At 29.9% G+C, this 27,095-nt stretch overlaps 1 protein-coding gene across 4 annotated transcripts in view; it reads right to left on the reverse strand.

Annotated features, from left to right (window-relative positions):
* Positions 1-1,553: 1,553 nt before the first annotated feature.
* Vmat (Vesicular monoamine transporter) overlaps positions 1,554-27,095 on the reverse strand; it is a 273,942-nt gene continuing 248,400 nt past the window's right edge. For 3 of the 4 annotated variants that reach the window (XM_075367126.1, XM_075367129.1, XM_075367127.1), the window contains exons 9-13: positions 21,123-21,297; positions 16,395-16,446; positions 15,158-15,341; positions 11,687-11,820; positions 1,554-4,490 (exon numbers count right to left, since the gene is read on the reverse strand). In XM_075367126.1, the coding sequence (XP_075223241.1) occupies positions 4,422-4,490; positions 11,687-11,820; positions 15,158-15,341; positions 16,395-16,446; positions 21,123-21,297 (614 nt within the window). In that variant the 3' untranslated portion in view covers positions 1,554-4,421. Of the gene's footprint in view, positions 4,491-8,745; positions 8,824-11,686; positions 11,821-15,157; positions 15,342-16,394; positions 16,447-21,122; positions 21,298-27,095 lie in introns of all 4 variants that reach the window. The other variant, XM_075367128.1, reaches the window with a different exon arrangement.

Here is a 27,095-nt window from a genome sequence, read left to right on the forward strand (position 1 = left end):
TCCTAACCACAACAATAACTACTTAGGTAGGTGAATTATTTAAAGCCAAGTTATATCAAGCTTCATAAAGAATCAACTCATTCATGTAGCTGAAGAGATTATATTTTCTTTCTGTCTTTTGATCTACTACATTTATGTTTTACCAGAAGTAACATGACATTGCCCTAGCTAACCTAGAAAATGATGCTGATAATGAAAATAAGTTGAATAAAATAATGATGACAAATGGTGGGAAAACTAACAATAAAAAGTGAAGAAAAATATTGATAAAAGGTGTTACAATATATGTAAAAATAAATTGTTGGATCATCGCTTGATGTACATAAATTCGAGTCTTGTGTACTTGCATTTAATAAATTATATTACTGAATAAGCTACCTTAAAAAAAAAAACTCATTCCCAAAAAATAACTATAACCACCTCTATCAAAACAGAAACATAACTATTTTTATGTAACAAGGTTCAGTACCTGCACAACAAAGAGCTTTATTATTATTATTCCACTGCCATTCTAAATAAACTACTAACTCATTTCAGAGATCTCATTATTTATTTAAAGTAAAATTAATGAAAATCTTTTTTATAGAACTATTTTTTTAAACTTAGTTTAAAAAAATTTAAATAAGTCTAAATTTTCTGCATCTTCATTTAATAAGTACAAATATGTTTAATTAATTCCATTAATGCCTTTTAAATTGCTCTTTTTTCAACTGATTTTGTTTAGTATCTTCACATGTTTTCTTTTGGTACTATTTTATATATTTATTAATTCTAAAAATGAATATACACTTTAACTAGATTTAATTCTTTTTATTATTAATTGTATATTTGTTTCCTTTGATGAGTTGAAACAGAGTGTATAAAGCATTGTTTCACATGAAAATGCTTACAATAATCTGTTTTTTTAATACTTCCCAGTCTTCCTTTAGTGTGATGGATATAAAATATCCAAAATAGAAGAGGCATTTGTCAAGTTGTCTTCTCTGAGAGAAATGATAATTACTATTTGGCCAACCCTTTTGGTGAAGAGTGTGAAGATATCACTTACAGGACTGCCACCTGCATTTTAATAGGCTTCACATGCTGATATGAAAAAAATAAATTTTGCGCAATGAAGAAGGTAACAGGAAACCACTTCTTTCTTCATTCTCCTTCTAAGCTAATGCCTACAGTGCTGGTTATTCTTAAGACTGACTAAGTAATTTTTAGGAGTGACTTCTGATTCATATGTCAACAGTCATTACAGTTATGGGACTTTAACATATGTACAACATAGGAATAATTTGTTATGCTGGTCTAAACAAGGCTTTATTATGGTTTTTCTTGAATCATTCTGCCACATGATTGGGTAGTTCATTTTTTATATGTGCAATACCCAATATGCATAATGTGCCGCCTAACATGGCATACCTAACCCTACCTTAATGAAATATTTATTTTTGAGTCAGCATTAAGGAAGGAAAATATTCACAATTTTCTTCAAAAATGGATAAATGGAAAAGGAATGCTAAAGAAGAGAATATAATGTGGTATTGAAATAAAACTTGTAATGATTATGTTTGTTGCCATTTATTGCACCACATTTCAGCGAGAACACCATTAAAATAGGTACAGAGATTAATACTTTAAGCTTAGACAGAAATTCCAAGTAGTACCACATAACATAACATTGATAGAGTACATTATATTAAAATAGATGACTGATTAGATTACATTAAATTAGATTATTAATGACAAAATATAGACACAGACGAGCCTCCCAGAAACCACCATTTAGTGATGATATCGTTGGATGGCAAACGTCTTGTTTCGGACCCAAACCAGCTTATTACTATTCTTATAATTAATAACATATGCAAAATATATTTATATATTTTGCGTTTCCTCAAACAGCAAAGCCAATACGTTTTATTGTCAGTTCACGATGACGTTCAGATAGAACCTTAAAAAAAGATTCATTCTGAAGTGTGCAACAAAGAGGAAACAAATCATTTTTATAAACAAAATATAAATATTAATTTTAAACATGTTAATAATATATCTTATAATTTACAATAGCATATAATAATAATATGTATAATAATGTATCACAAGCTTAGTGATATAATCTTACAATAAAGTTTAATGTATATATTCTTTTCCCAATTTTTGTTACAATACCACTCAACACTATCCTCATAAAATTAACGATAATAATTAAAACATATTTAATAATATTTTATATATAAGCACTTAAAATTACTAGCAATTAAATATTATATTACAAATAAAATAAATAATTGTTGTATGTAACTAGAGAATTGTAATATTTGTTCGTTATATGGATAAATCAAGATATTAACATTATAAAGTATTATTAAAAATAAATAAATGCATTCAAACAAATTTAAATAATTCAGAAAGAGGTGCACAATTTGTTTAAAAATGACGTAATGACCAGCTTTTTGTCTAACACACCTTGTTCCGATACGATACATTAATGCGCTGAGAGGCTTCGTCCAAAAAATTACATCATACTATTTCTGGGCAATCGTTTTGTCACAGTTGATATTAATTAATTATTATTTTTTTTAATAATTAACACAAAACATACTAGACCTATGAATAATGTTAGACACAAATAGTTTTATGTAATGATAGTACACCTTACTATTAGAAAAAAAAGTTAAATAAAATTCAATATATATTTGGCAGCAGTTGCACAAGAGTATTTTGTTTATTTATTTTTTGTTTTAGTTTTATTTTAAAGTCAAAGCCGGAAGGTGGTGATAGGACATGGTTATATCATGAACACCAAACATCAGTGCATTTATTCAATAATAGAAATATATCCAAAAGATATGGGTGACATTTCATCAAACCTCAGGGGATCATTTTAGTCCCAAAGATACTGTGCAGCCATTCACAGGTATCAATACTGAGGGCACCCAGCTGGCAAAAAAAAATTAATTTCTTGCCAGTAATTTTTTAATGCAATTTAATTTCTTAAAAAAAATACGCATGCCTATCTTAGATAGTCCAGTGATAATAGAAAATAGTAAGTAAATATCTAATACAACTTTTTTTTCAGAATGAAAATTTTTTGTTGCATTTTTTAATCATATACAATAATAACAACAATAATCATGAGTTAAAGAAAAATATTTAATCTAAAATTGTTTCACTAAATTAAGTATTAATGGTTATACAAAAATAATGTTATAGTTGTAATAATAAAAATAATTACATATTAACAAATGTGAAAGATAAAAGAATTGGAAGATGTAGTGCTGGAATAATAATTAATTTATAGTACAAAAAACTGTATTAAAAGTAAACAGCTTTAAAATTGATGAATAGTTTATTTTTTACATGTAAAGTATTAACATAACATTAATTTTTTTTAATTTAAGAATTCTTCATACTTAGGTTGCAGATGCTCCATATGAACTAACTGAAATCTTAATCATTGTTTATCTATGTATCTATCATATTTCTTTAAACACTTATGTTAGTGTGTATTATTAATACCACAATATTATAAACTTACTTTTAAATTCTTTTTTGTTATAACTTCATATTTTAAACCAGTTTATTATTATTATGATTTTTTCTTTTTCCTTTTGTTTAAAGAGAAATATAAATAATCATCTTTTAAAAAACAATTTAAAAATTTGTGTTAAATTTCAGTCTGAAGAAAAGTGTTTCATACATTGATTGTTTTCAGTGAGATTGTCATTATATTTCTACTGCTACAATTTTTTTTTCTAGAACCACAGGCATTAAATAATAATTATTATGTCCTTAATATTATAATTAAAAATGGTATCAATTTATTATTTTTTTTTCATTAAATTATTTATATAATTTTCAGTGACAATTCTTAATTAATCATGAGTGAAAATTCCAACTCTACACCTTCTGTTTATCACAGATAGTTATTTTTATTTACATTACATTGTAATAATTGTATTAATAATATAACAATCATTAATTAACAAATATGAAAAAGTAATTTTTAAATAAGCATTTTGAATCATAAAAATAAAATTTTGGTGATTTCTTCATTAATTACTAAAATAAATAAATTATCCAGTAATATTGTAAAATATGTAAACTGTTTAATACAATAATTTGCTATAAAGAAAGTTAATTTTAAATTAAATACAACTTTTTAATTTATATTAAATGATAAAAGTTATTGAAGAATTAATACATTATTAAAGTTTCATTATTGTCTCAGTTGTAAATATTGGTCTTTCTGATGTACGTTATTATCCTTTGTGGTACACTAATCAATACGTTTTCATTGTATTTAAATTCTAATTCAGTATATTGCATATTATTCAAAATTCCATGTATTCTTTCATTTGGATATTATACTCACAATATATATATAGTACATAAAAGTAAAATCATAATGTTCTTTCTCATTATATTTTCTATTCATCATCATCTTCATTTTGATAAGTAACATAACGAACTGATGATTTCTCCCCAAGGATTAGCGACTGAAACAAATATAGTAAAATTCATTGAAAAAAAAAAATCTATACAATAAAGACTGCATAAAAGTTTAATTTTTAATTAATTATACTTTAAAATTACGTTTTGCTAAGTAAATGTAAAAAGTCATAAAACATTTCTTCCACATGTATTCAAAACAAGTAAGATGGTAAAAATTAACAAACAGATTTTTAAAAGGTCCACTGGGGTGAACTAGCTGTAAAATCATCATTTCAAATCAATTGTTTAACAGTTAATTTTTGAAGTTGAAGGTTCTGAAGTTTAAATTTTAGGATAAGTTATTTTTATATGAATTTGAAAAACCCCACATCACATTTCAACTTTATAAAATTATGTCAACATATCCATTGAAAGAATAGATAAAATATTTTTAATACAAAAAAAAAATGAAGGAAACCATTTAATTTATGAAGATAGGATTCTATTCCTAGAAAAGAATAGCTATTAGGAGTAAAAAATACCAAGTATATTTTATTTTTTTACTCGGCATGAACTATGGATCATTATAAATGTGTGGGCAAAGAGTTTGATACCCAGTTTCTTGAAAATGAAATTAAGAAAAAAATTGTTAACATCAATATTCAAATCTTTTTATTAGTTTATTTAATTCAGTCTTTTTTCTTTGCTTTTTTTGTTATTGATTCTAAACAATGTCTATAAAAGCTTCTAGTGATTCAATTTAAATTTCTCTCCTTAGACAAGAGAAAAATTCTTCTTACCTAAGATTAGGAGTGTGAAGGGTTATAGGCTTATTACTTTAAAGTCATTGTTTGAAAATACTCCTCAAAATTGTACATCAATGACTTCAGGAATCAACAGTATTTCATAAATTGATTCAGAAAAGGCTTGATACACTGGAACACAATAATAGTTATACTACCAGCTATACGGTAGAGTACTTGTATCTAGAGGAAAAGTGCAGATGCAGACCTGTTTTGTAGATTATGAGGTAGCCTTTGAATACAGCATAAAGATTTTGACTTACAGAGATTCTTAGGTGAACTATAAATTAGAGGAAAATTCACTGCGTAAAAAACATGTATTGGCATTAGACAGGAGAGGTACAACCTAAACTTTCACCATGGAAGAAATCTATAGAAATGTTTGATAGAAGTGCATTCTCTGATCTCTTATTTATTCTCTACTCAAAGAAAGTCTCTGAAGAAGTCCTGGATGTTGTTGACAGATATAAGGCCAATGATTCCAGATCGATAATAATTGTTATGCATATAATTCAATACTTATGATAATATAAATTGTTTTCAGTAATTTCTCAGCACACTAAGGAAAGGGAAGTAGGAAGTATCGATGCATTCAACTGCAGGAACCCAGATGCATTCAACGTCAGTATTACATTTGAAGCTGTGACAAGAGAACAAGTCAACCCAACTTGGCTTCATGAGAAATAAATATCAGGTGTGGAAATAAAATACTGAAGAGAAAGCATTGAGAAATTTAAAAATACTTTTTACAAAGTAATTCTGATCTCAATCTTAGTTATTGATTTATTACATTCAGTAGTGTATTGTGTCGATTTAGATATTAAAGAATCCAAAGTAAAAAGGATGGAGGCATAACCTAACAAAGATTTCTTAAAAAACCTTGGATGTCAATAGAGAAAATGAGGAAGTTCTTAGTAAAATAATCTAAGACTAATAATTGCAAACTGCAACATAAAGAACAGCAGCATACCTGGATTATGACATAAACAACATTGAATACCAGTTCTGCAGTAGTTTATCTAATGAAAGATTAAAAGCAAAAGAGGTATGGGAAGAATGAATTATCCTTGTTAGAATACAGTAGATGATAGCATAGATAGATTGCTCATTGTGAAAAAAGTGAAACATGTAGCGAAGGATCGGTTGATAAAAATAGAGAAGTATAGTCACAAACATTCAGTAATGGATGTGCATAGAAATAATAAGGAGAATATAAATTTATTTTAAACTACCTATTTAAACTCATTTTCAGATTTATTTGTTTATTAAATGACATTCTGATTTATTTAAATTATCTGTTTAATACTTTCACTACTATTCATAATAAGTAATGCATTTATTAAATAATATTCTTTTCAATCTTAATATTTCCATGTGAGTCCAAAATATATATTGGATCTGAAAATCTGTGAATTGTTAAGTGACTTGTAAACTGATGTAAATAGAAAATTAAGATGTAAATATTTAGAGGTGTAAAAAAGGTAATTAGAGGAGACAACTAAAAATTTTCACCATAAACCTCTGTCTCACAGAAAGTTTCAGTTTTTTATTTTTTGTGTTTAGTCTCTGGAACCACTGTAAGGTATTATTTCAGAGGATAAATGAGGATATGTCTCAATGTAAATGAAGTGTAGACTTGTACAGTCTCAGATCGACCATTCCTGAGGTTAATTGAGACCCAACCACCAAAGAACACTAGTATCCACGATCTAGTATTCAAATCCATATAAAAGTAACTGCCTTTACTAGCATTTGAACCTGTAAAAATTTCACTCGGTGAAGAAAAACTGCAAAAATTAGGGTTTACTGTTGTGTCACAGTACAAATAAAGTGATGACTAATGAAATGTTCAAAAAGTCCACTAAAACCTACTCAAATTTTTTTCAGTTACAATTTCACTTACTCTTCCTTTCCTTCACGTAACACTTTTATGGGACAAGGTATTCTAATATCAAGAAAACTTTTGTTCACTGTTTATATTATTGGTCTACACTTTTGATGGCTGCAAGCTGTTGTTTGTGCATTTTAATCTACGTTTTTTAATCCATTCAGACAAGCAGTTGTAAATTTAGTAAAAGTCCAGTTTATCATCACACTAATTTAAGTAAAGGAAGGTAGTATGCCAATTTTACACACATCAATGAAATGAATTCTTCTGAAAACCTTCAACCTACAAACTGATATTTTTCTTAATTTTTGGGGACATATTCCTGACAGTAAAGAAAACTGGTCTGCTACAACCAAATCTTTTCATTACTTTTTCAATATTTTTATTTGTATTTAATTGTATATGTTAACCTTCAAATTTTACTTGAATAGAAAAAAATTCTGGAAACTACCTTAAAGATGAGTTGTTATGATAAATGAGTTAGATCCAATGAAAAAGCATCAAATCTGTTTAATAATGTGTTTGAAAGTTGTCCCAGTATCTACAGTTTCAAGAACTGATAGATGTTGTAATGAAAATGGCACTACTAAAACCCTTGTAGAAGAAGGCAAACTTGTTTGCCATCAAACAAATGATGACTAGCTATCATAGTTCCACAAGTTTTTACTGAAAATTGAAATATCAAGAAGAAAACTGCTTAAAATTTATCAAGTGTTAAAAGCACAAATTCAGTGTTATGAAACAATAATTATCATTGCTAATAATGGACTTTTTTCAAGAATTATTAAAGGAATTTTGGTCCTGAATATTATGAAAAAAAAAGATCACGAGAACTAAAGAAAAATTAATTTGAACACCATTAATATCTAATTTTAAACAACTTTTAAGTTTAACAGAATTGTAAACTGCCACATCTATTAATACTGAGGTGATTGAAACCCTCATTTGATGAGTGAAATTATACACCAGTATAAACAAAATGCCTGAGCAAGTGTTAAGTACAACATTAAGTAAATGGAAGCTTTTGTATTGCAGCTTAACAGAAGATTCATATTTTTGTATTTTGGTCTTGAAGTTCCTGTTTCTCAGTAAATGTATAGAATTTACTGTGGATCAAACAAGATGGAGCACCTCTTGTTTGATATGTGCTATACTGTGGTATAGATGTGAATATTTGAACATAAAATTTCTATGGCATGGATATGCTAATGAAAAGCAATACTGATCAGCCATGTCTTCAGATTTGATTCCAGTCTTTTTCTATATTTCCTGATGTTACCTTAAAACCAGACTAAACAAAATTAAAGACTATGAATGAATAGAAACAACATATAACTTAAGAGAATAAGTAATTTCACGGAAGAAGATTATGGTAGAACTTTACTGCTATGTATTCTCAAGCTATAAAGGAAAACATTTTGAACACTTGTGGAATTAATGAATTAAAAAAAAAACCCAACTTTGGTTAAAATATTCACAAATATAAATTCTCAACTTTATATGTTTTGTCACTTATTTATATATGGTTATTTAGATAGAATTATTTCTGATATTTAGTTTTATTGATTTAAAAATATTAATTAGCTTATTTATCTCATCATACATTCACTTATCCTTATAATTACTTACCAATTTCTGAATCAATAAATGCTAAAATTTGTTAAAATTTTACTCTGATGGACTTAGACCAGTACCACTAATTACATGCTGAAATATATAAAGACAAAATAAACAATTTAAAAATAACACAAAAAAAATATAGAAATAAAAAAACAAAAATTTAAATAAAATAAAACTATAATATAAATAAAATAAAAAAAGAATTGAACTTAAATGAAACATAATTTAATGTTTTTAAGCATTTTGAATCATTTTCATTTTTAAATATTAAATAAGTTTTTTTTTTGAAGTGGTTTGCCTCATCATATCCAATAAATATGTAAGTAGATATTTTATTCTGATTGGTATGTAATAATACATAATATATATATCATTAGAAGAGGAAAAATATATCAATTATAATTTTAAGTTTATAAAATCTAAAATGGCCAACATATTATATGTTTGAAGTGCATCTCGGTACAATAATTTAAGATAAGGTAATATATTTGTAACCGTGTAATTTATGATGATTTACATATACTGACACATTCTAATGCACTGATAACCATGTAGTAAGTATATGATTTCAGATAAATTAGAGTTTTTATTATTTTATTGACCTATAAACCTGCAACCAGTCTTGTAGATATTTCTCATTTTAATTCAAGTGGCATTTTTCAAGATCTACAAAATTATCATGGAGCAAACTTTCAAATTTGAAGGTGTAGCCTTTAACAATTAATGCTCAATGCTAGATAGATGATGTTCCCAGTGTTGGGCATTTATTACTGGGGATGTCATCCATGAAGAATAAAATTAAGTTTGATTGATCTATAATTTAAAAAACAAATATAATCATGAATGTTATTTTAAATAAATTCTTTTAGTTATATTTTTTCTTACATGTAACCTAAAGTAATGTGTCATCAATTAGCATCATGTAGTATAGAGGTGTACCAAATGTCCAGCTAATAATTGTATTGAAGAATTCTACAAGCTAGATATAAAAGAATACAAATATAATTTTATTTACAAGTAAGGTAACTATACTTTTCTTTGTCAACAAACAACTTTTCCTGTCAACAGTATGAAAGGAATAGTTCAGTTGACAAGGGAAGTTAAAATGAAATTACTGTATAGTATGTATATTTTTTATAAATAAATTATCATGATGACAGACAGGTTATATTAAGGATTTAATTTATGATTTAAATATTATTCCAAACAATACTGTTTATTTTTTCTTGATTCAATTTACAATTTAATTTTTTCTTTAATATTTAAACAGTTTTGATGTACATTCCAACCTCTGTATCTGTAGGGGAAGACACCCGCCTTGAAATGATTCCGGTCGCCACACCACCATCCCGCTTGTTCCTAGCTCTGATGGCTTTAACAGAGGTCATCTTTTGACTCTCTAACTGATTAAATATCAGTCATCAGCCAGACCTCAGTTGTAAATTCCTCGGTAAACATTGTCATCAGTGAGTTTTGACTCAGCCTTTGCCTTCGCTGTAGGATTTGTTCGGGCATTTCTCTGTCCTACATCATTGCCCTCTGAATTAGCTAACTGAGTTCGTAGAAGCACGAACTCTGTGCCTAGTTCAATACTTTAAACAAGCTGTGAGTGATTGTAAATGATTCAAATTTTGATGTACAATAAAAATTTCTTTAAATTTATAAATAAATTATGCTGGCTAATTAGTATTTATTTGTTAGTAAATAGTTTTTTGCTCTGGGCCGAACTTCCGGTAATTATTATTCTTAGTCATTTCACCTAGAATGTCTGCACATTTCATTCCTTAATCCAACATCTCCATACATTCATTATGGTAGAATGAACAGTGTAGGTATTGCTCACCAACTACCTAACCAGCAAGTTCTAACGATTATAGTTCTATAACAAAACTTTAATATGGGAGGAAAGTTTAAAAAGATTAATAATTTACAATATTAATTGTGAGATTGATGGGAAAATGCTAACAACAGAAATTATAATACACCATGTCATGTATGAGATATACTCATATAGATTATAAAGAAGGAATTCTGAATTATTTTGGAAGTCAATAAAACATTGTGTTGACTAATAAAGTGATATGAAGAGCCCGAAGGGTTTATTCAATATACTATTTCATTATTATTACTATATTACTCTTTGTTTTGGTATGAATTGATTTAATAATATTTCACCATAATCTATTTTTTTCTTTTTGTGTATAATATATCTGTTTAAATTGAGAAAATGTTCTTGTTTTAGGTAGGAATTATTCTAATTTTAGTTTTTTTTCTTTCTTTATCATGATCGGTTCAATCCATATTTCTCCTTCAATAATTTTCCAGTTAATTTTTGTCATTTTAATGAAGAATTTAAAGATTATAGATATTTCAGTTTTCTTACAATTGAGCTTTTCCTATCAAGGTAGAACATATCTAAATTGGTTTTACAGTTCCACTTAATTTCAGTCACCAGCTCAAGTAACTTGTACATAAATCCTCACTTGAACAAATTAAGGCAATAAAAATAGTTCAGCAACCTCATATAAAAATATTTCATGATGTTTTTCTTCCCCACTTTATAAATTACTCTTCTATAGTCATTTTATCCATCACTTACTACATAAAAAATAACATTTCAATATTTCCTTCAGGATATTTATGTAAAATTGATCTTACTGTTTGTAAAATTTTCATTAAAATATTACAGTTTACATGTTTTATGGTTATTCTTTAATACACGTTAATTTAAAATCATATTTTAACTTCTGTTTTTTATAAGAAAATGACATTTAAATAATTTGCTAAAATAAATCACTGTCTGAAAAGTTCATTTCAATCAAAATAAACAGATTAAAACTTAAATTTTTAACAGGTAAAATCATAAAATAATAATAATAATAATTATAAAAAAGGAAAAAAATTGATATAATCAAAACTTATAAGAATTACAAATCGTGAAATAATATACCTTCTTCTCCTCTTTGGTTGGTGGATTCCTCAGGAGGCAAAGTAATGGTGCGTACATAAAATCAAGAATTGCTATACTAAACAACATCCACTCAAATCCAATAGTATTGACCAAAGTTCCACTCATAGCAGGTCCTAGAAAAAATTTAAATTAGTATTTGATAAAAAAATATGTTTTAAAAACCATATGTTTTAAACCAGAAATTTAGGAGTTAGTAAGTACATAGATTACAATAATTCTTCATAATCTAAACATAATTTATTTAGATTTACATATATTAATCTTCATGGCAGACTGATCATTTTTAATTTATTTTCTTATAGATATTTTTAAGAGTGATGGTAATTTTTAATCAATATGGTACTAGATTATGCACTGAAAATTATCGATACCACATTCCCTCTGGTCAGTTGATAACGTAAAGGTCATCCAGTAATGAAATCTTATCAAATCTTAGAAAAATTGGTAAAATGAGCAAAAAGACAAAAAAAAAAAAATGAGATTAGTACATATATATGTTTTCAATGCATGATACTAATATAATGATTAAGATCAGAAGAGAGCAGATGTGTAGGATCCACTTTGGCACAATTGTATTTTTAGTTTACTCACAACAGTAGTATTACCCTTTTAGAAAAAGAAACAAAACAGTATGAAAATTGCATTAAATGACAACAAAATAGTTGATAAATAAATTATCAAAACAATCTATTTGAATGAAGCTTTTTACATTAGTTTCTTACAAGCAATTTATATGCTTGTAGAAAGGAAAGAATGATAAATACAGTTTAGTCAATTTTGACTTAAAAATTTATGGATAAAAGTTACTGGTTCCTCAAGATTGATTTAATCTTTACCAACATTTCTGCTGATAGTAGTAAAAAGGATAGATAGCACCAAAAAAAGTATTATGCCGATTGTTGTTGAAAATATAGTTGGTTGCTGTTTTCCAATTAAGATGCATATGATATGAATGATTTTGAGTGGAACATCCATGTCATGAGTTGACTAAAAAAAAATTATTTTAAGTAAAACTGTAAATATAACATTTTCAGATATAAAATAATTGCAAAAGCTGTTGTCCATCATAAACAGTTGAGGGAAGAAAGAGGAGCGTCATTTTTGTAATGACAATTTTAGGCTTAGAAATTTATTTCTCATTTTATATTTTTATAAACAGCCTTGTAATAGTGAAAATCTCCCAAATTGGAATGGTAGAAGAAAGTTGCCAGTTTAATATATCTATTTCTAAGTAACTCTAGTAACTAACTACCAGAACCAATTGCAGTTACTAATAGTGATAATGAGAAGTGTTTTTTTTAATATGTGAACAAGCCTACCAACATTCAGACCCTGAACTTAGATATAACAAACATGGAAATTCTCAGGAACTTAAGCTAGAATTTTATCTTAACACGTTTGGTATGATGATTTTTCTGTTTAGTCAGTGCAACAACATAAATAACCCTTTCAATAAAACTGAACAAAGAAGTTTTGTTTAAAAAATATTAAAAAACTTTTGTAGATCAGAAACAGCATAAAAAGGATATCATACATATTGGTATGAAGAAGTCTACTAGCTATGACTTACCTAAAATCATAGAGCATGCAGATCCTTATGGTCATTGAATTTCATGAATATTCAATCATGTCCAAAAAAATTACAGTTTTACTTTGCCATTTTAAAGGAATAACAAATTCTTGAAATAATTTTAGTTTAGAAATATTTGTTTAATGAACAATAAAATTTAATATAATACAATTATTTATTTCACGTGGGAAAATACAGAATGCAACAAAAATTACAGTAACTCTTCTTTTATTTATTTATTTTGTTTAAAGATAAGTAATAAATTTTATAGTACTTGAAAAATGTCAAGTGCGATTGAGGATTCAAACCTAAAATCAGATGAAAGGTAAATATGATACCACTCTGCCAAGTTCAGCAGAATAATAATTGTTTTTTTTTTAAAGAAAATATCTTTTATAGAAAAACTCTTCTCAAAGAACTATTTTTCAAATTATATTATCTACAAATTGAGATGACCAGTTGATGGATAAAGAAGTATTATTGAGGATAAAATTTAAAAAGAAATTCAGAACTATCAATGTGGGAAACTGAAGTAAATTCTGTAATTATTTTAAATTATATTATATTGAATTAATGAATCTGGAAATAATGACAAAGATAAAGACAATAAAAAATTTAAAAAGAATGAAAGGTTTGTGTGTGTGTGTGTGTGCGCGCGCGCGCGCGCGTGTGTGCGTGTGTGCGTGTGCGTGCATGCTTGTACATGAGAAAGAGAGAGAGAGAGAGAGAGAAAAAGAGATATTTATCGTTTAGAAGACAAAAAAAATCACATTTTAATAATACAAATATGTAATACTACAAGAGTAACACAATACAGTGATGTGGTGTCAACAGTACCCCGTAAAGATGCCAAAGCATCTGTACACACTCTGGTGTGTATGTATAAGTGTTTCAGTAAATATGTATAGTGACAACTTCAAAAAAAATAAATAAATTTCTATGAAAAAACTAATTGCATATACTGAAACCTGACTATTATATGATGTAATATTCAGTAGTGCATTAAAGTAGTTGAAGAACTTAAGAGTAATAAAACAAACTAACAACATACCTGACCCTCAACATAACCAAAATAATACTTGTTATGCAGTTCTGTGTGGTCTGGGAATAAATGTGCTAATCTAATGAAATATGGGTGAGCCAAGATTAATGAATCAGATATTGTATTAATGAGCAATTATATAACAGTCAGTATATCTAAAACTTAACTATAAACACTGAACTCTAAACCATTTGTCTGAATATTTCAAGAATTTTCTGATTTATCGTGCAAAATGTGTTTTTTTAGTCCTCTTCCTTATGTACTGGGGATTCAAAACTTTTAGATTTGGGGAAAAACTGAAATCAATTTTAATCTTGTTAAGACACTGTTTATTTTCTTGTTAAATGCTTCAAGAACGATCATAAATACAAAATTATCTCATCTGTTGCAACTTTATTTCATTAAATGATATACACCTTTATTTTTTTATTAAATAGAAGAAAAAATATTTACAACATTTGTACAAATCAGAAATCAGACTAAAATATTGTATATGATTGATGATATTTCAAGTGCAGAATACAAACCAATCTCAGCCAATATGTGTAGGCATTTCTCAATAATTTATATTTAGTTCAGTGCTTTATACTGTTTTTACTCTCTAATCACACTGAATTTTTACTATATTGTTTTGCTTTGAAGTACTGAATATCAAATTTATTATCATCAATAAAAATTTATTGAGCTTAAGTATTTTTGAATTATATATAACAAACAGAAATCATTTTGTGATAAAAATAATTAATTCCATTAGTTAATTTAATCTGTCTGCTAGAGAAAATTTTTAAATAGAAATCAATAATTAGAGAAAAGATGTTTTAGTATTCTGCAAACTTACCTATTGCAAAACCAAGACAAAATGCCACATCACCTATAGCATAAACGCTACCATATACGGCAGAATGGCGTATATCTACCAAATATCCAAGCTCTGGCATCATTGAACTGTCTACCATTCCAATCGCAAATCCAAGACCAGCATTTGGAACTATCAAATGATTTAAACTTCTTGCTAATGGTATCTGTAATATTGTTAAAAAAATATATATTTAAATTAATATATATTATGTTTTTATGCATTCATTTGTTTATTAAATAGAATAAAAAATATTTACAACTACATATACTATATTTACAAATATATAGGTTTAACTGTAGATGCTGATTTCTAAACCATTTGTTTCTAAACATTTCAAGAATTTTCTGATTTATTTTGTAAAGTGTGTGTTTTTTTAGTCTCCCTCAGTTACTGGGGATTCAGTACTTCTTGTTAATGGTAAACTTTTTGCTAATGGTATCTGCAATGTTTTTTTAAAAAAGAAACAAAACATAATTACATAAAGTAATATAGATTACCTACAATTTGTTTATTTATTAAATAGAACAAAATAATATTTAAATCATTTGTACAGATCAGAAATCAGAGATTGAAATATTATATATGGTCGATGATGTTTCAAGCACAGAAGACAAATCAATTTCAGTCAATATGTGTAGGCAATTCTCAATAATTTATTTTTTGTTAGTGCTTTATACTGTTTTTACTCTCCAATCATATTGAATTTTTATTATATTGTTTTGCTTTGAAGTATTGATTGTTAAATTTATTATCAATAAACATTTATTAAGCTTACGTATTTTTAAATTATATATAACAAAAATCATTTCGTGATTAAAATAATTAACTCCATTAGTCAAATTAACCTGTCTGATATAAGGATGAATATTTGGGTAGTGGAAGTAAAAATATTCTAAATTAAAAAAAAATCTTTTAGGAAACTTTGAAACTGCCATATTTTAAGAACAAATAAAGTATCCTTATCAGAACAGAATATGACAATTAATTTCAGTTAATTTATGACAGTTTAGTTTAGGATCTATCATGTAACTGATCCCATAAACAACAAAAGTGAAAAAAATTACTGGCACATGAAAGATTATTAATTCTGATGAAAAACAAATTTAGATTTTTTGAAAAAAAATTTCCTAATGAAAAATATTTTTCCAGATGCTATTACAGATTTGATTATGTTAATATACAAATTAAAGTTGAATACTTATGAAAGATTACTTACACACATAAGACATACTCCTATAATAATAAGTCCCAATAATGAGGCCAGCCATCTACAAAATTAAAAGAAGAATTTTACATAAGTATTCCATTTTTTATTCTTTCATGATGCATTTCTATCTATGTTAATAAAATTGAAAACTATTATTTTAATAAACAAATGACTACTAAAAATAGTTAGCATTAGAAACAAACAACTTACTAATTATTTATCTTCTTTATTTTCAATCACTAGCATACATTTAATAATTATGGAATATACAATCCTCAATATTAACTAGTTATGTTTTGAAGAGAAGTTAAAATGATAGGAGGATCTATAACGAGAAAAATCTTTTGTACGGAGACCACACATAACAGACCAGGAATGCTGAAGGAAAAGACAAATTGAGGAGTTTATTCTGAAAAAAGTGATTGAAGAGAGGTAGTAGAGGAAGAAAATCAGAATTGTAGACAAACATTTCTGTTTGATTTTCTGAAATCAAAAGGTAAGCCTGGTAGCTCTGTGCCTTTGATGAGGGTTTTTAGTGAGCAGTATGCAGCTGATGGCCTTTCTGGAGAATCCCAGAAGTGCTCATGTAAGGTCAAAATTAACCCCACAATTGAAAGAATTAGAAGTTTTTATGTCTGCAATGGCAGGTGGATAAGAGGCGTTGCTTCTAAGCCAGTCCAGGTGAAGGAAGTGGTGGTTGAGTAGACTGTTCCTTTGCTGGCTACTGAGCCTCCTAAGGCCCAGCGGAAATGTTATGGAGACGTTGTCAAGGACAAGCAACAGGCTACTTTGTCTCCAAAACAACCAGAGGTCCTGCTTGTTAATATGAAAGAGTGACATACCAAATCTAGTAAAGAGATAAGGGACAAATTTCAAGTCGTTCTTTTATCAAAGAGGTCGAACCTGAGAATTTGAAGCATAAGAGAAACTAAGAAGGGGCTTGTTGTGGTGTCTGATAACAAGGAGACAAAATTATATTGGACTCGTTAAAGGCCCAAAAAAGCAACATGAGAGTCTACCCAAAATGAAAGAGGTGTCTGAGAATGGTAGTTTACTATATTGACTGGCGTCTAGCTGAGGATGAGGTGATGTCTCTCATTAGAGAGCAGAACACCCAGTTGGACGAGGCTGCATTTAAGTTCAAGTGTTGTTTTTATTTAAAATGGATAGGCAGTAAGCAGAGCGCTACCAGGGGGTGTTTGAGGTGGGTCCTTCATTGTTGAAGAGCTTTCTCACTGAAGGGAGGCTGATCATCGATTTTATTTCTTGCAGAGTCAAGGAGTATGTCGATATTCAGCGGTGTTTTAGGAGTTGCAGGTATGGTCTCAGGGCTAAGTTCTGTGATCTGCCCGTTATCTGTGCCCATTGCTGTGTGGAGGGAGATAATCATAAGGACTGTCCTAAAAAGGCTAATCCTCCATCATGTATAAAATATAAAAGTTGAGAAAAAATCATAAGCACGCTGTTGATAGCAAAGAGTGTGGATCATGTTTGAGAGCTATAGAGATGTATTTTAATTCTGTTGATGGTTAGTTTCGGTCAGTTGAATGCACAGGGTGCTTATATTGTTAAAATCTAGTTAGGTGAAGTAGCCTTACGTCATAAGCTAGATGTTGTTTTGTTGCAACATCCGAATTTTATATCTGATGACCTACCAGGTTTTATGGGATGGAAGCGATTTTATTGTGTTTCTGACAGTATGTCTGCTGTTTTGTGCAGAAGAGAAGTAAGTTGTGTCTTCTTGCAGCAGCTTTCTAACAATCATCATGTTGTTAGGGCTGATAGTCAGAAATTACATCTCTATGCTGTAAGTTCTTGTCTCCAGTATTGGGAACCTGCTGAGCATCATCTTGAGGTCACGAAGAAAATTCTTCAGTTTTCAAACCATAGTTCTATTGGCATAGTCCAGAGTATAGTTACAGGTGCTGATGTTAATGCTAAATCTCTTATGTAGTATAGTGATTATACCAAATAGAGTGGTGAAATAGTTGGAAGGTTTTGTCGCCCAACAAGAGTTAGAGGTTTTTAATGTTTCTGGTGAGTAGCCACCATATGGTGGTATGGTGGATGATAGGAGGCAATTTGCTGGCACCAATATTGATATCATGTTGGAAGATACATTCCCACATGTGTTTTTGGTTGGAAGATTGTCGATGATTGCTCTAGTGACCATCAACTTATTGTCTTTGAGATAACTAGTGGCCTGAGTGATGGTTACAGGTGTAATTTCCCAGTTCAGCAGAGGTGTCTTCCGCACAGGAAAACACTTCTGCGAAGGGGCAGAGGGGTTTGTCACAATTTTTTTGGCCAGGCTCCATGTCTTGGACAGGGTTCTGGATGATCTTGATCTTGAGGACCTGACATATCGGTTATCGGCCTCTTTTATCGATGCCGCTGAGCGTTCCATTCCCCTCAGTACGGCCAAAGAGGGTGGCCTCTTAGTAGGCGCGAGAACTTACTGAGATGAAGTCATCTGTTCTCCGTTTACAGAGGTCTTCTCAAACTGACAGTGATCCCGAGCGGCGAGCTGATTTGGCTTTGAGGTATTTAGAGCATAGATGTTATTATCACAAGGTAAGGCATGCCAAACGTGATTCTGGGCGTTCCCCTGTTCAAGAAGGTAACAAAGACCCGTGGGATGTTGTTTACGGTGTGCTATGGCATAAACGAAAGAAGGACATTCTTCTGTTCACCCTCTCGACCAGGCAAAGAGTGATCTCGGGTAAAACTGAGATCCTACGTATTTTGTTAGATGATCTTTTGCCGGATGATTTAGCTGTAGAAACTGCTCATCATCGTCATGTTCGAAACGATGTTGCTTCTCATCGCATGGATGTTTTGTCGTCAGAAGTTACTGAGGCGGAGGTGCATGAAATAATCTGTAGCTTTGGCAGAAGTTAAGCTTCTTGCTTTGATGGAATAACGGTGGAGCTCCTTGTTCATTCAGTTAACGTTAATGTGGGAATATTCACTAAAGTATTTAACAAAATGTTATTTGCGGCCTATTTTCCAATTTTTGAAAAAGGTTGTATTCTTTTTTTAAGGGTGGCGGCACGGATTCCACAGTTTGTTCCACATATCGGCCTCTTACGTTATTGCCGGATATTGTAAAGTCTTCGAGAAGACATTATATCTTCGTATTAATGAGAGGTTGACATCGCAACGGTTATTGATGGAGGAACAGTATGGCTTTCATCCTGGTAAGAGGATGGAAGATGCTATTTTACGAGTTTTAAGCATTGTCAAGAATAGTAGTTTTGGGTATGTCTTGGGGATTTTCCTTGACATATTCGGTGCATTTAACACTCAGCTGTGGCATTTTGCTTTATTTCAATTACAGAGACGTGGGTGCACCAAAAATGAAATGCAGATAAGCATAGCTACCCACCGGGTTTGGTCTAGTGGTGAATGTGTCTTCGCAAATCAGCTAATTTCAAATTCGAGAGTTCCAACGTTCAAATCCTAGTAGAGGCAGTTACTTTTATACGGATTTGAATATTAGATCGTGGATCTTTGAAGGTTGAGTTTCAATTAACCTCACATCTCAGAAATGGTCGACCTGATACAAGACTATACTTCACTTACACTCATACATATCATCCTAATTCATCCTCTGAAGTAATAGCTGACGGTGATTTCCGGAGGGAAAAAAAGGTAATTCATAGCTACTTTGGGCAATAAGACGTTCTAATTTACTGGGCTCCTTGTTGTGGGTTGTGGAGTTTGATACTTTGATGCGGCTGAGGTTACCCGGTGGCTGTCGTGTTGCAGCTTACGCCGATGTCAGGCTGCTTCTGGTTGAGGATGTTCGCGGAACAAGGTCGAACTCCACGCCTCTCGAGAATATAGGATACTTGAGCTGTGAGGCCTTCAACGTAAGATTTTGTTGATGGCCCAGCGCCTTTTGTTGTTAACAGTGACAGGTGGTTGCCATACAATTTCTTGTGAGGCTGTTCTGGTGATTGCTGGAGCATCACCAGCAACATCAATAAACATATTGATGTTGTTGCGCTTGAGTGTCAACAACGCTACTTTGCAAAAAAGTTTGGTCAACTAATTTTTTCTAGAATTAGAGAGATTGAGAATGATGGATTTCAATTGTGGTAGACTAGGTGGAATGAGATGGCTGATGGGTGTTACATGCATGGTCTTCTCCCTGATATAAGGAGTCTGTCGCTCTACGTATGCTACTGACTCCATCAATGGCCACGGGGGGCTGTCGCATATAGAATGAACGGGGACCAGCCCGTCCACATCCATACTGTTGGTAAGTGATATTATACTTTCTATATAAAGCATAGAGGTTATCTAAAAGAAATACATGACAATTAATGCAAAGTACTGTACAAGAAGTTGCCAAGACTACTTTTTTAGTTTTCTTTCCTTTAACTTGGTTAAAAATTGGAATAAGTTCATTCAAATCATTGTGCTTTCTAGAGTTGACAGCCCAGCAAGACGTGTCTTCATCATACTGTAAAGCCAGTTTTTAAATTTGCTGAAATGCCATCCTCAGATTTTGTTGCTCTAGATTTTACCTAATGGACCAATAAGATCATGCTACCCTGCTTTGGATTCATAATAAAGATGTTTTCTAAAAAAAGGAAAATTTCTTGAAAAAAGCAACAGCACTACCAGTTCTGTTTAGAAAATCAAATTATGTAATTTCAAATAATACATTAAATAAAAAAAACAAAAAAACAAATATTTTCAAATATTAATATTCTGTTTTAAGTTTACCTTCCCATGCGATGTCCAAGAGGTCCAAAAAGATTAGTACCAATCAAATATGAGATACTGGCTGGCAAGAATGTAACACCTTGTTTCCAACGACCGGCGCCCATAGTATCCATCATCCATATTGGTAAAGATGGTTCCAACATGGCTATTCCAGTATTAGCAAATGTTATAGCGCCTGAAATTTAAAAATATAATTATTATTTGTAATATGCTGTTTAATTTAAAATAAAATAGTTGATATTAAAGTCTGATTAGCTATAACTACAACTACTCTGTGACAATACATGACTCACAATCATACCTAGTTGAAGGTGTATTTTTTGCTTCTATTTTATATATACATATATATATATATATATTTTTTTTTTAATGATATAATATATAATTATAGATACAATATATAATATTGTAAATGATTAATTAATTCACCATGTAAACTTTCAGCTTGTAATTCAGAATGATATATTTTAAGGTTATGAAAACTGGCATGGGATTTACACTTGGAAACTTCTAGAAGAAAGGCTATAGTGCTACTGCTTACCTTGAAGGTCAGTGAGTAGTAGTGTCAACTGGTTTCACTTAATAGTTCTGTTTCAGGACTGGTTGGCTTGACCAATCAGTCCAGTTGTCTGGGTAACTGAATTGAGGTTTTACTTTTTGATTGTTATAAGGAGATATACTCCTTTAAAAAAAAAAGAAGGATAGTCTTTAATCTTCCGAAAAAAATATGAAAGTAAAACTTTTTATACACTAATCAAGTCCTCACAATAGTTTTCCTCAAAATTAATAATACCCAGACAAAAGAAAAGGTTAAAAATTTGGTATTTCCTGTACTGAACAGTTTACTTCTAACAACAAAATGTGGTTTAAACTTTCCTGTAGACAAAGAAGTATATATATATATATATATATATACTTTTACCTAGTTATATTTATAGTATTATTTTTTATATCTTTACCTAGTTTATTTATTATACCAATAAACATTAAACAGTTAAGGTATTTCACTAAAATTTACCTTTCCATATGTATTCATTTTAGAATAATTTTTATACATTACATTTATTTTCAGTGATTAATTTTTTTTAATTTATTGAGTATTTCTTTTTGTAATAGTGATTAGTGGAAAATAAAATGAAACAACTGAATCTGAATACTAATATTAAAATGAACTTGTGTACAGTACTTAACTATGATAGTATATTTTTTTAAATGGCTTTTTTATACATATTTAAAAATTACATACAATTATATATATTATTTTACTTTCTATTGTTAACAGTTATAAAATAATTATTATACAATCTTCAAAATATTATTTTATAATTAAAATAATTAATTGTAAATAATTAGTTTTTAACTGACTTCAATAACATAGTTTTTAGCCATAACTTTTTTCTTGTTAATTCGATTGAAATAAATGTTGTTGCAATCGATGCAGCTGCTTTTTGCAGTGGTACATGATGTTGAAAACATTTTTTAAACACAAACAAATCAACCTGAAAATTTACAAAAAACATTTTTTTGCTGTTGGCGAGTAGGTAGGGACAGTGGGAATCCTGATATTCTATATATGCATCATGTTAGATGATGTTATTTGATCTTCTGTAGGATAGGTAATGTGATTTCTGCACAAAATATGTAGCACCATTAATAAAATCATAAAAAGTTGAGGTATATCATCTTAAATCTTTCAGACCCAATATACATTATGTATAATATACAGCATCTGTGGGGACAGTGGGGATCTTATAATTCTATACAGGTGGATCACATTACATGGTGTTTTGCAGTTTCTCACAAGGTTGTACAATTAAACTAAACTATCTAAGCTTCTGACTCAGCTTAGAGCAACATAAACCTGTACTTTTGCAAATACCTTTTTTCCCAAATCTACTATAGCTCTATTTAATGTTGTACCTTGCAATTTGTGCACTGTTATAGCTCAACTTAAAATTAAAGGTAGCATATGTTTTTCTACAGCTCTATACCCTTTGGTAGCTTGAAATATACTTAATGGTGTAACAGATACACCTTCATCTTTCATTTTTGCAGCTACTGTTTCAACATTGAATCTTATTTACGCAGTTTCTGGTAACTCACCCCTTTCCATTTGGTCCCTTCATAGGGCAGGCCATTTGAATTTCTTTACAATTCTTGTAGTGGTGTTAAATAAATTATTAGAGATCAATATATTATGCCGTAATGTAACATTTGAACCCTCTGCCATTTGTACATTATGCAACAGGCCACCACTGTTATTGACATCTTCTAGAATAACATTCTCAGAGGGAGTATTCCCATATGTTGTAGTTTCTCGTGATTCACCAATAGTGTTAATAATATAAACTCCATTTGTTTTTATATCATATCAGCCAAACTACGATTACATTCATCAACTATTTTAATAGTTGGGAATATTCTTACATCATTTTCATCTGCAAATTTGTCTTGTAAAGGAATCCTCCTTCTTTCACAAAGCATTTCCAATTGGCTAGTTTGATAGCAAGTTAGTTAATAAATCAATGAACTCCATATCATTTCTTTGTCTCATGTTTTTTGCTGTTGTTAGCCATCTAATACTTAATTCTTTTAAGAATATTAATAGTATAATCACATCTCCAGCAATGTTTTGACTATGTTCCTGATTTATCTTGTTAATATTTCCTTGTTAAATATTTTTTTGTCTTCAGTCATTTTTGTCTTCAGTCATTTCACTGGTTTGATGCAGCTCTCCAAGATTCCCTATCAGTTGTTTCATGTCGGTATACCCCTACATCCTATATCCCTAACAATTTGTTTTATATATTCCAAATGTTGCCTGCCTACACAATTTTTCCCTTCTACTTTCCCTCCAATATCAAAGCGACTATTCCAGGATGCCTTAAGATGTGACCTATAAGTCTGTCTCTTCTTTTAACTATATTTTTCCAAATGCTTCTTTCTTTATAAATTTTCCGCAACACCTCTTCATTTGTCACTTTATCCACTCATCTGATTTTTAACATTCTTCTATAGCAACACATTTTAAAGCTTCTAATTTTTCTTCTCAGGTATTTTGATCGCTCAAGTTTCACTTTCATATAAAAATACGCTCCAAACATGGACTTTCAAAATTGTTTTCCTGAAGTTCCAATTAATTTTTGATATAAGCAATTTATATTTCTGACTGAAAGCTCGTTTTGCCTGTGCTATTTGGCATTTTATATTGCTTCAGCTTCGTCCATCTTTAGTAAACCTACTCCCAAATACCAAAATTCTTCTAGCTTCATAATCTTTTCTCTTCCTATTTTTATGTTCATTGGTCCATCTATATCATTTCTAGTACATTTCATTACTTTTGTTTTGTTCTTGTTTATTTTCATGCAGCAGATCTTGCGTAGGACTTCATCCGTGACATTCATTGTTTTCTCTAAATCTTTTTTTACTCTCAGCTACAATTACTATATCATCAGCAAATTGAAGCATCTTTATCTTTTCACCTTGCGCTGTTACTCTGGATCTAAATTGTTTAGAATCTTTAAAATCATTAACAGCTAGTTCTTTGTAAAGATTAAGAAGTAACGGGGATGGGGAACATCATTGTCGGACTCGCTTTTTTTATGGCTTCTTTTTTATGCTCTTTGATTATTACTGTTGTAGTTTGGTACTTGTAAATGTTAGCAATTATTCTTCTATCTCTATACTTGAACCCTAAATTTTTTAAAATGCTGACCATTTTGTTACAGTCTGTGTTATCAAATGATTTTTCTGAGTCTATAAATGCCATTTATGTTGGTTTATTTTTCTTTAATCTTCCTTCTAGTATTAATCCGAACGCTAAAATTGCTTCTCTTGTTCCTATACTTTTCCTGAAACTAAATTGCTTTTCTCCGAACACTTCTTCCACTCTCCTCTTAATTCTTCTGTACAGAATTCTAGTTAAGATTTTTGATGCATGCATGGTAGTTAAACTAATTGTTCTGTATTCTTCACATTTATCTGCCCTTGCTTACTTTAGTATCATGACAATAACACTCTTTTTGAAGTTTGATGGAACTTTCCCTTTTTCCTAAATATTGTACACCAGTTTGTATAATCTATCTATCCCTTCTTCACATGCACTATGCAGTAATTCTGCAGGTATTCAGGTATCCCCATCTATCACAGGAGCCTTTCTGCTATTTAAATCTTTTAATGCGCTATTAAATTCATCTCAGTATTGTATCTTCCTATTCATCCTCTTTGACTTCTTCTTCTTCCTCTGTAACACCAGTTTCTAATTCATTTCCTCCATAAAGCTCTTCAATATATTCCATCCACCTATTGATGTTTTCTTTCGTATTATAAATTGGTACCATTTTTGTTTAATACATTATTAGATTTTAATTTATGTACCACAAAATTTTCCTTAACTTTCCTGTTTGCTCTGTATATCTTATCAATGATAATTTCTCTTTCCACTTCTGAACACTTTTTTAACCACTCTTCTTTTGCTAATTTGCACTTTCTGTTTATAGTATTTCTTAATTGTTGATAGTTTCTTTTACCTTCTTCACCACTAGCATTCTTATACTTTCCATGTTCATCCATCAGCGGCAATATATCCTCTGATATCAAAGGTTTTCTACCAGTTCCTTTTTAACATTCTCCCATTCTTCTTCCGTATTTCTACCTCACTGTTTTAACTCAGACCTCTTGCAATATTCTCCTCAAAAAATTCTTTCCTCCTCTTGCTCAAGCTTTTCTAAATTCCACCGATTCATCTGACACCTTTTCTTCAGATTTTTAAACCCCAATCTACATTTCATGATGACTAAATTATGGTCGCTATCAATGTCTATTCCAGGATATGCTTTGCAGTCGTGTTGATTTATAAATCTTTATTTAACCATAATATAATCTATCTGATACCTTGCAGTATTACCAGACTTTTTCCAAGTGTATATTCTTCTATTATGATTTTAAAAGTAGGTGTTGGCAAAAACTAAATCATACTTCGTGCAAACTCAATAAGTCAGTCCCCTCTTTCATTCCTTTTACCCAGCCAGAATTCACCCAAATATTTCCTTCCTTGCCTTTTCCGATGTTTACGTTCCAATCTCTAACTATTATTAAATTTTCATCCCTTTCTATGTGTTTAATTGCTTCATCAATTTCTTCGTGTACACACTCTACCTTATCATCATCATGAGCAATTGTAGACATGTAAACATTAACAATCGTTGACTTAGGTTTTGATTTTATCTTCATTACAATGATTCTATCGTTAAGCTTTTTGAAATACTCTACTCTCTTCCCTGTCTTCTTGTTCATTACGAAACCTACTCCTGCCAGCCCTTTATTTGACGCTGAGTTAATTATTTTAAAATTACCTGATCAAAAGTAATTTTCCTCTTCCTACCGAACCTCGCTAATTCCTACTACATCTACATTTAACCTATCCATTTCCCTCTTTAAATTTTCTAATCTACCAACATTTTTTAGACTTCTAACATTCCACGCTTCGACTCATAGAATGTTATTTTTTAATTTTCTGGTGACCCCTTCCTTAGTAGTCCCCACCTGGAGATCCGAACGGGGGACTAGTTTACCATCAGACTATTTTACCAAGGAAGGTGCATCCATTTTTATGACATGATAATGCAGAGCTACATTTTCTTGGAAAAAAAACAGCCGTAGTATTCCATTGCTTTCAGCTGCGCAGTACTCAGAAGATTGAGTGTTGTTGATATGGCCATTTATAGGTCCTCCTGACCTATGCCCTTAACAACTACTGAAAGAGCTGCTGCCCTCTTTCAGGAATCATTCCTTAGTCTAGCTCTCAACAGTACTTCTTCAATATGGTTGGACCTTCGGTCCAGCTACTCTGTATTACTAAGACTCAAGCCCCCTCAGCATCAGCAAGATCAAGTGGAAGTTGTTAAACATAAGTTACGGATTAATTTTATTACAATGGATTTTTTCTAAGTTGCATAGCAATATTATCTGTTT

Source organism: Lycorma delicatula, chromosome 5 (assembly GCF_047948215.1).
Source record: "Lycorma delicatula isolate Av1 chromosome 5, ASM4794821v1, whole genome shotgun sequence".
Classification (NCBI taxonomy): domain Eukaryota; kingdom Metazoa; phylum Arthropoda; class Insecta; order Hemiptera; family Fulgoridae; genus Lycorma; species Lycorma delicatula.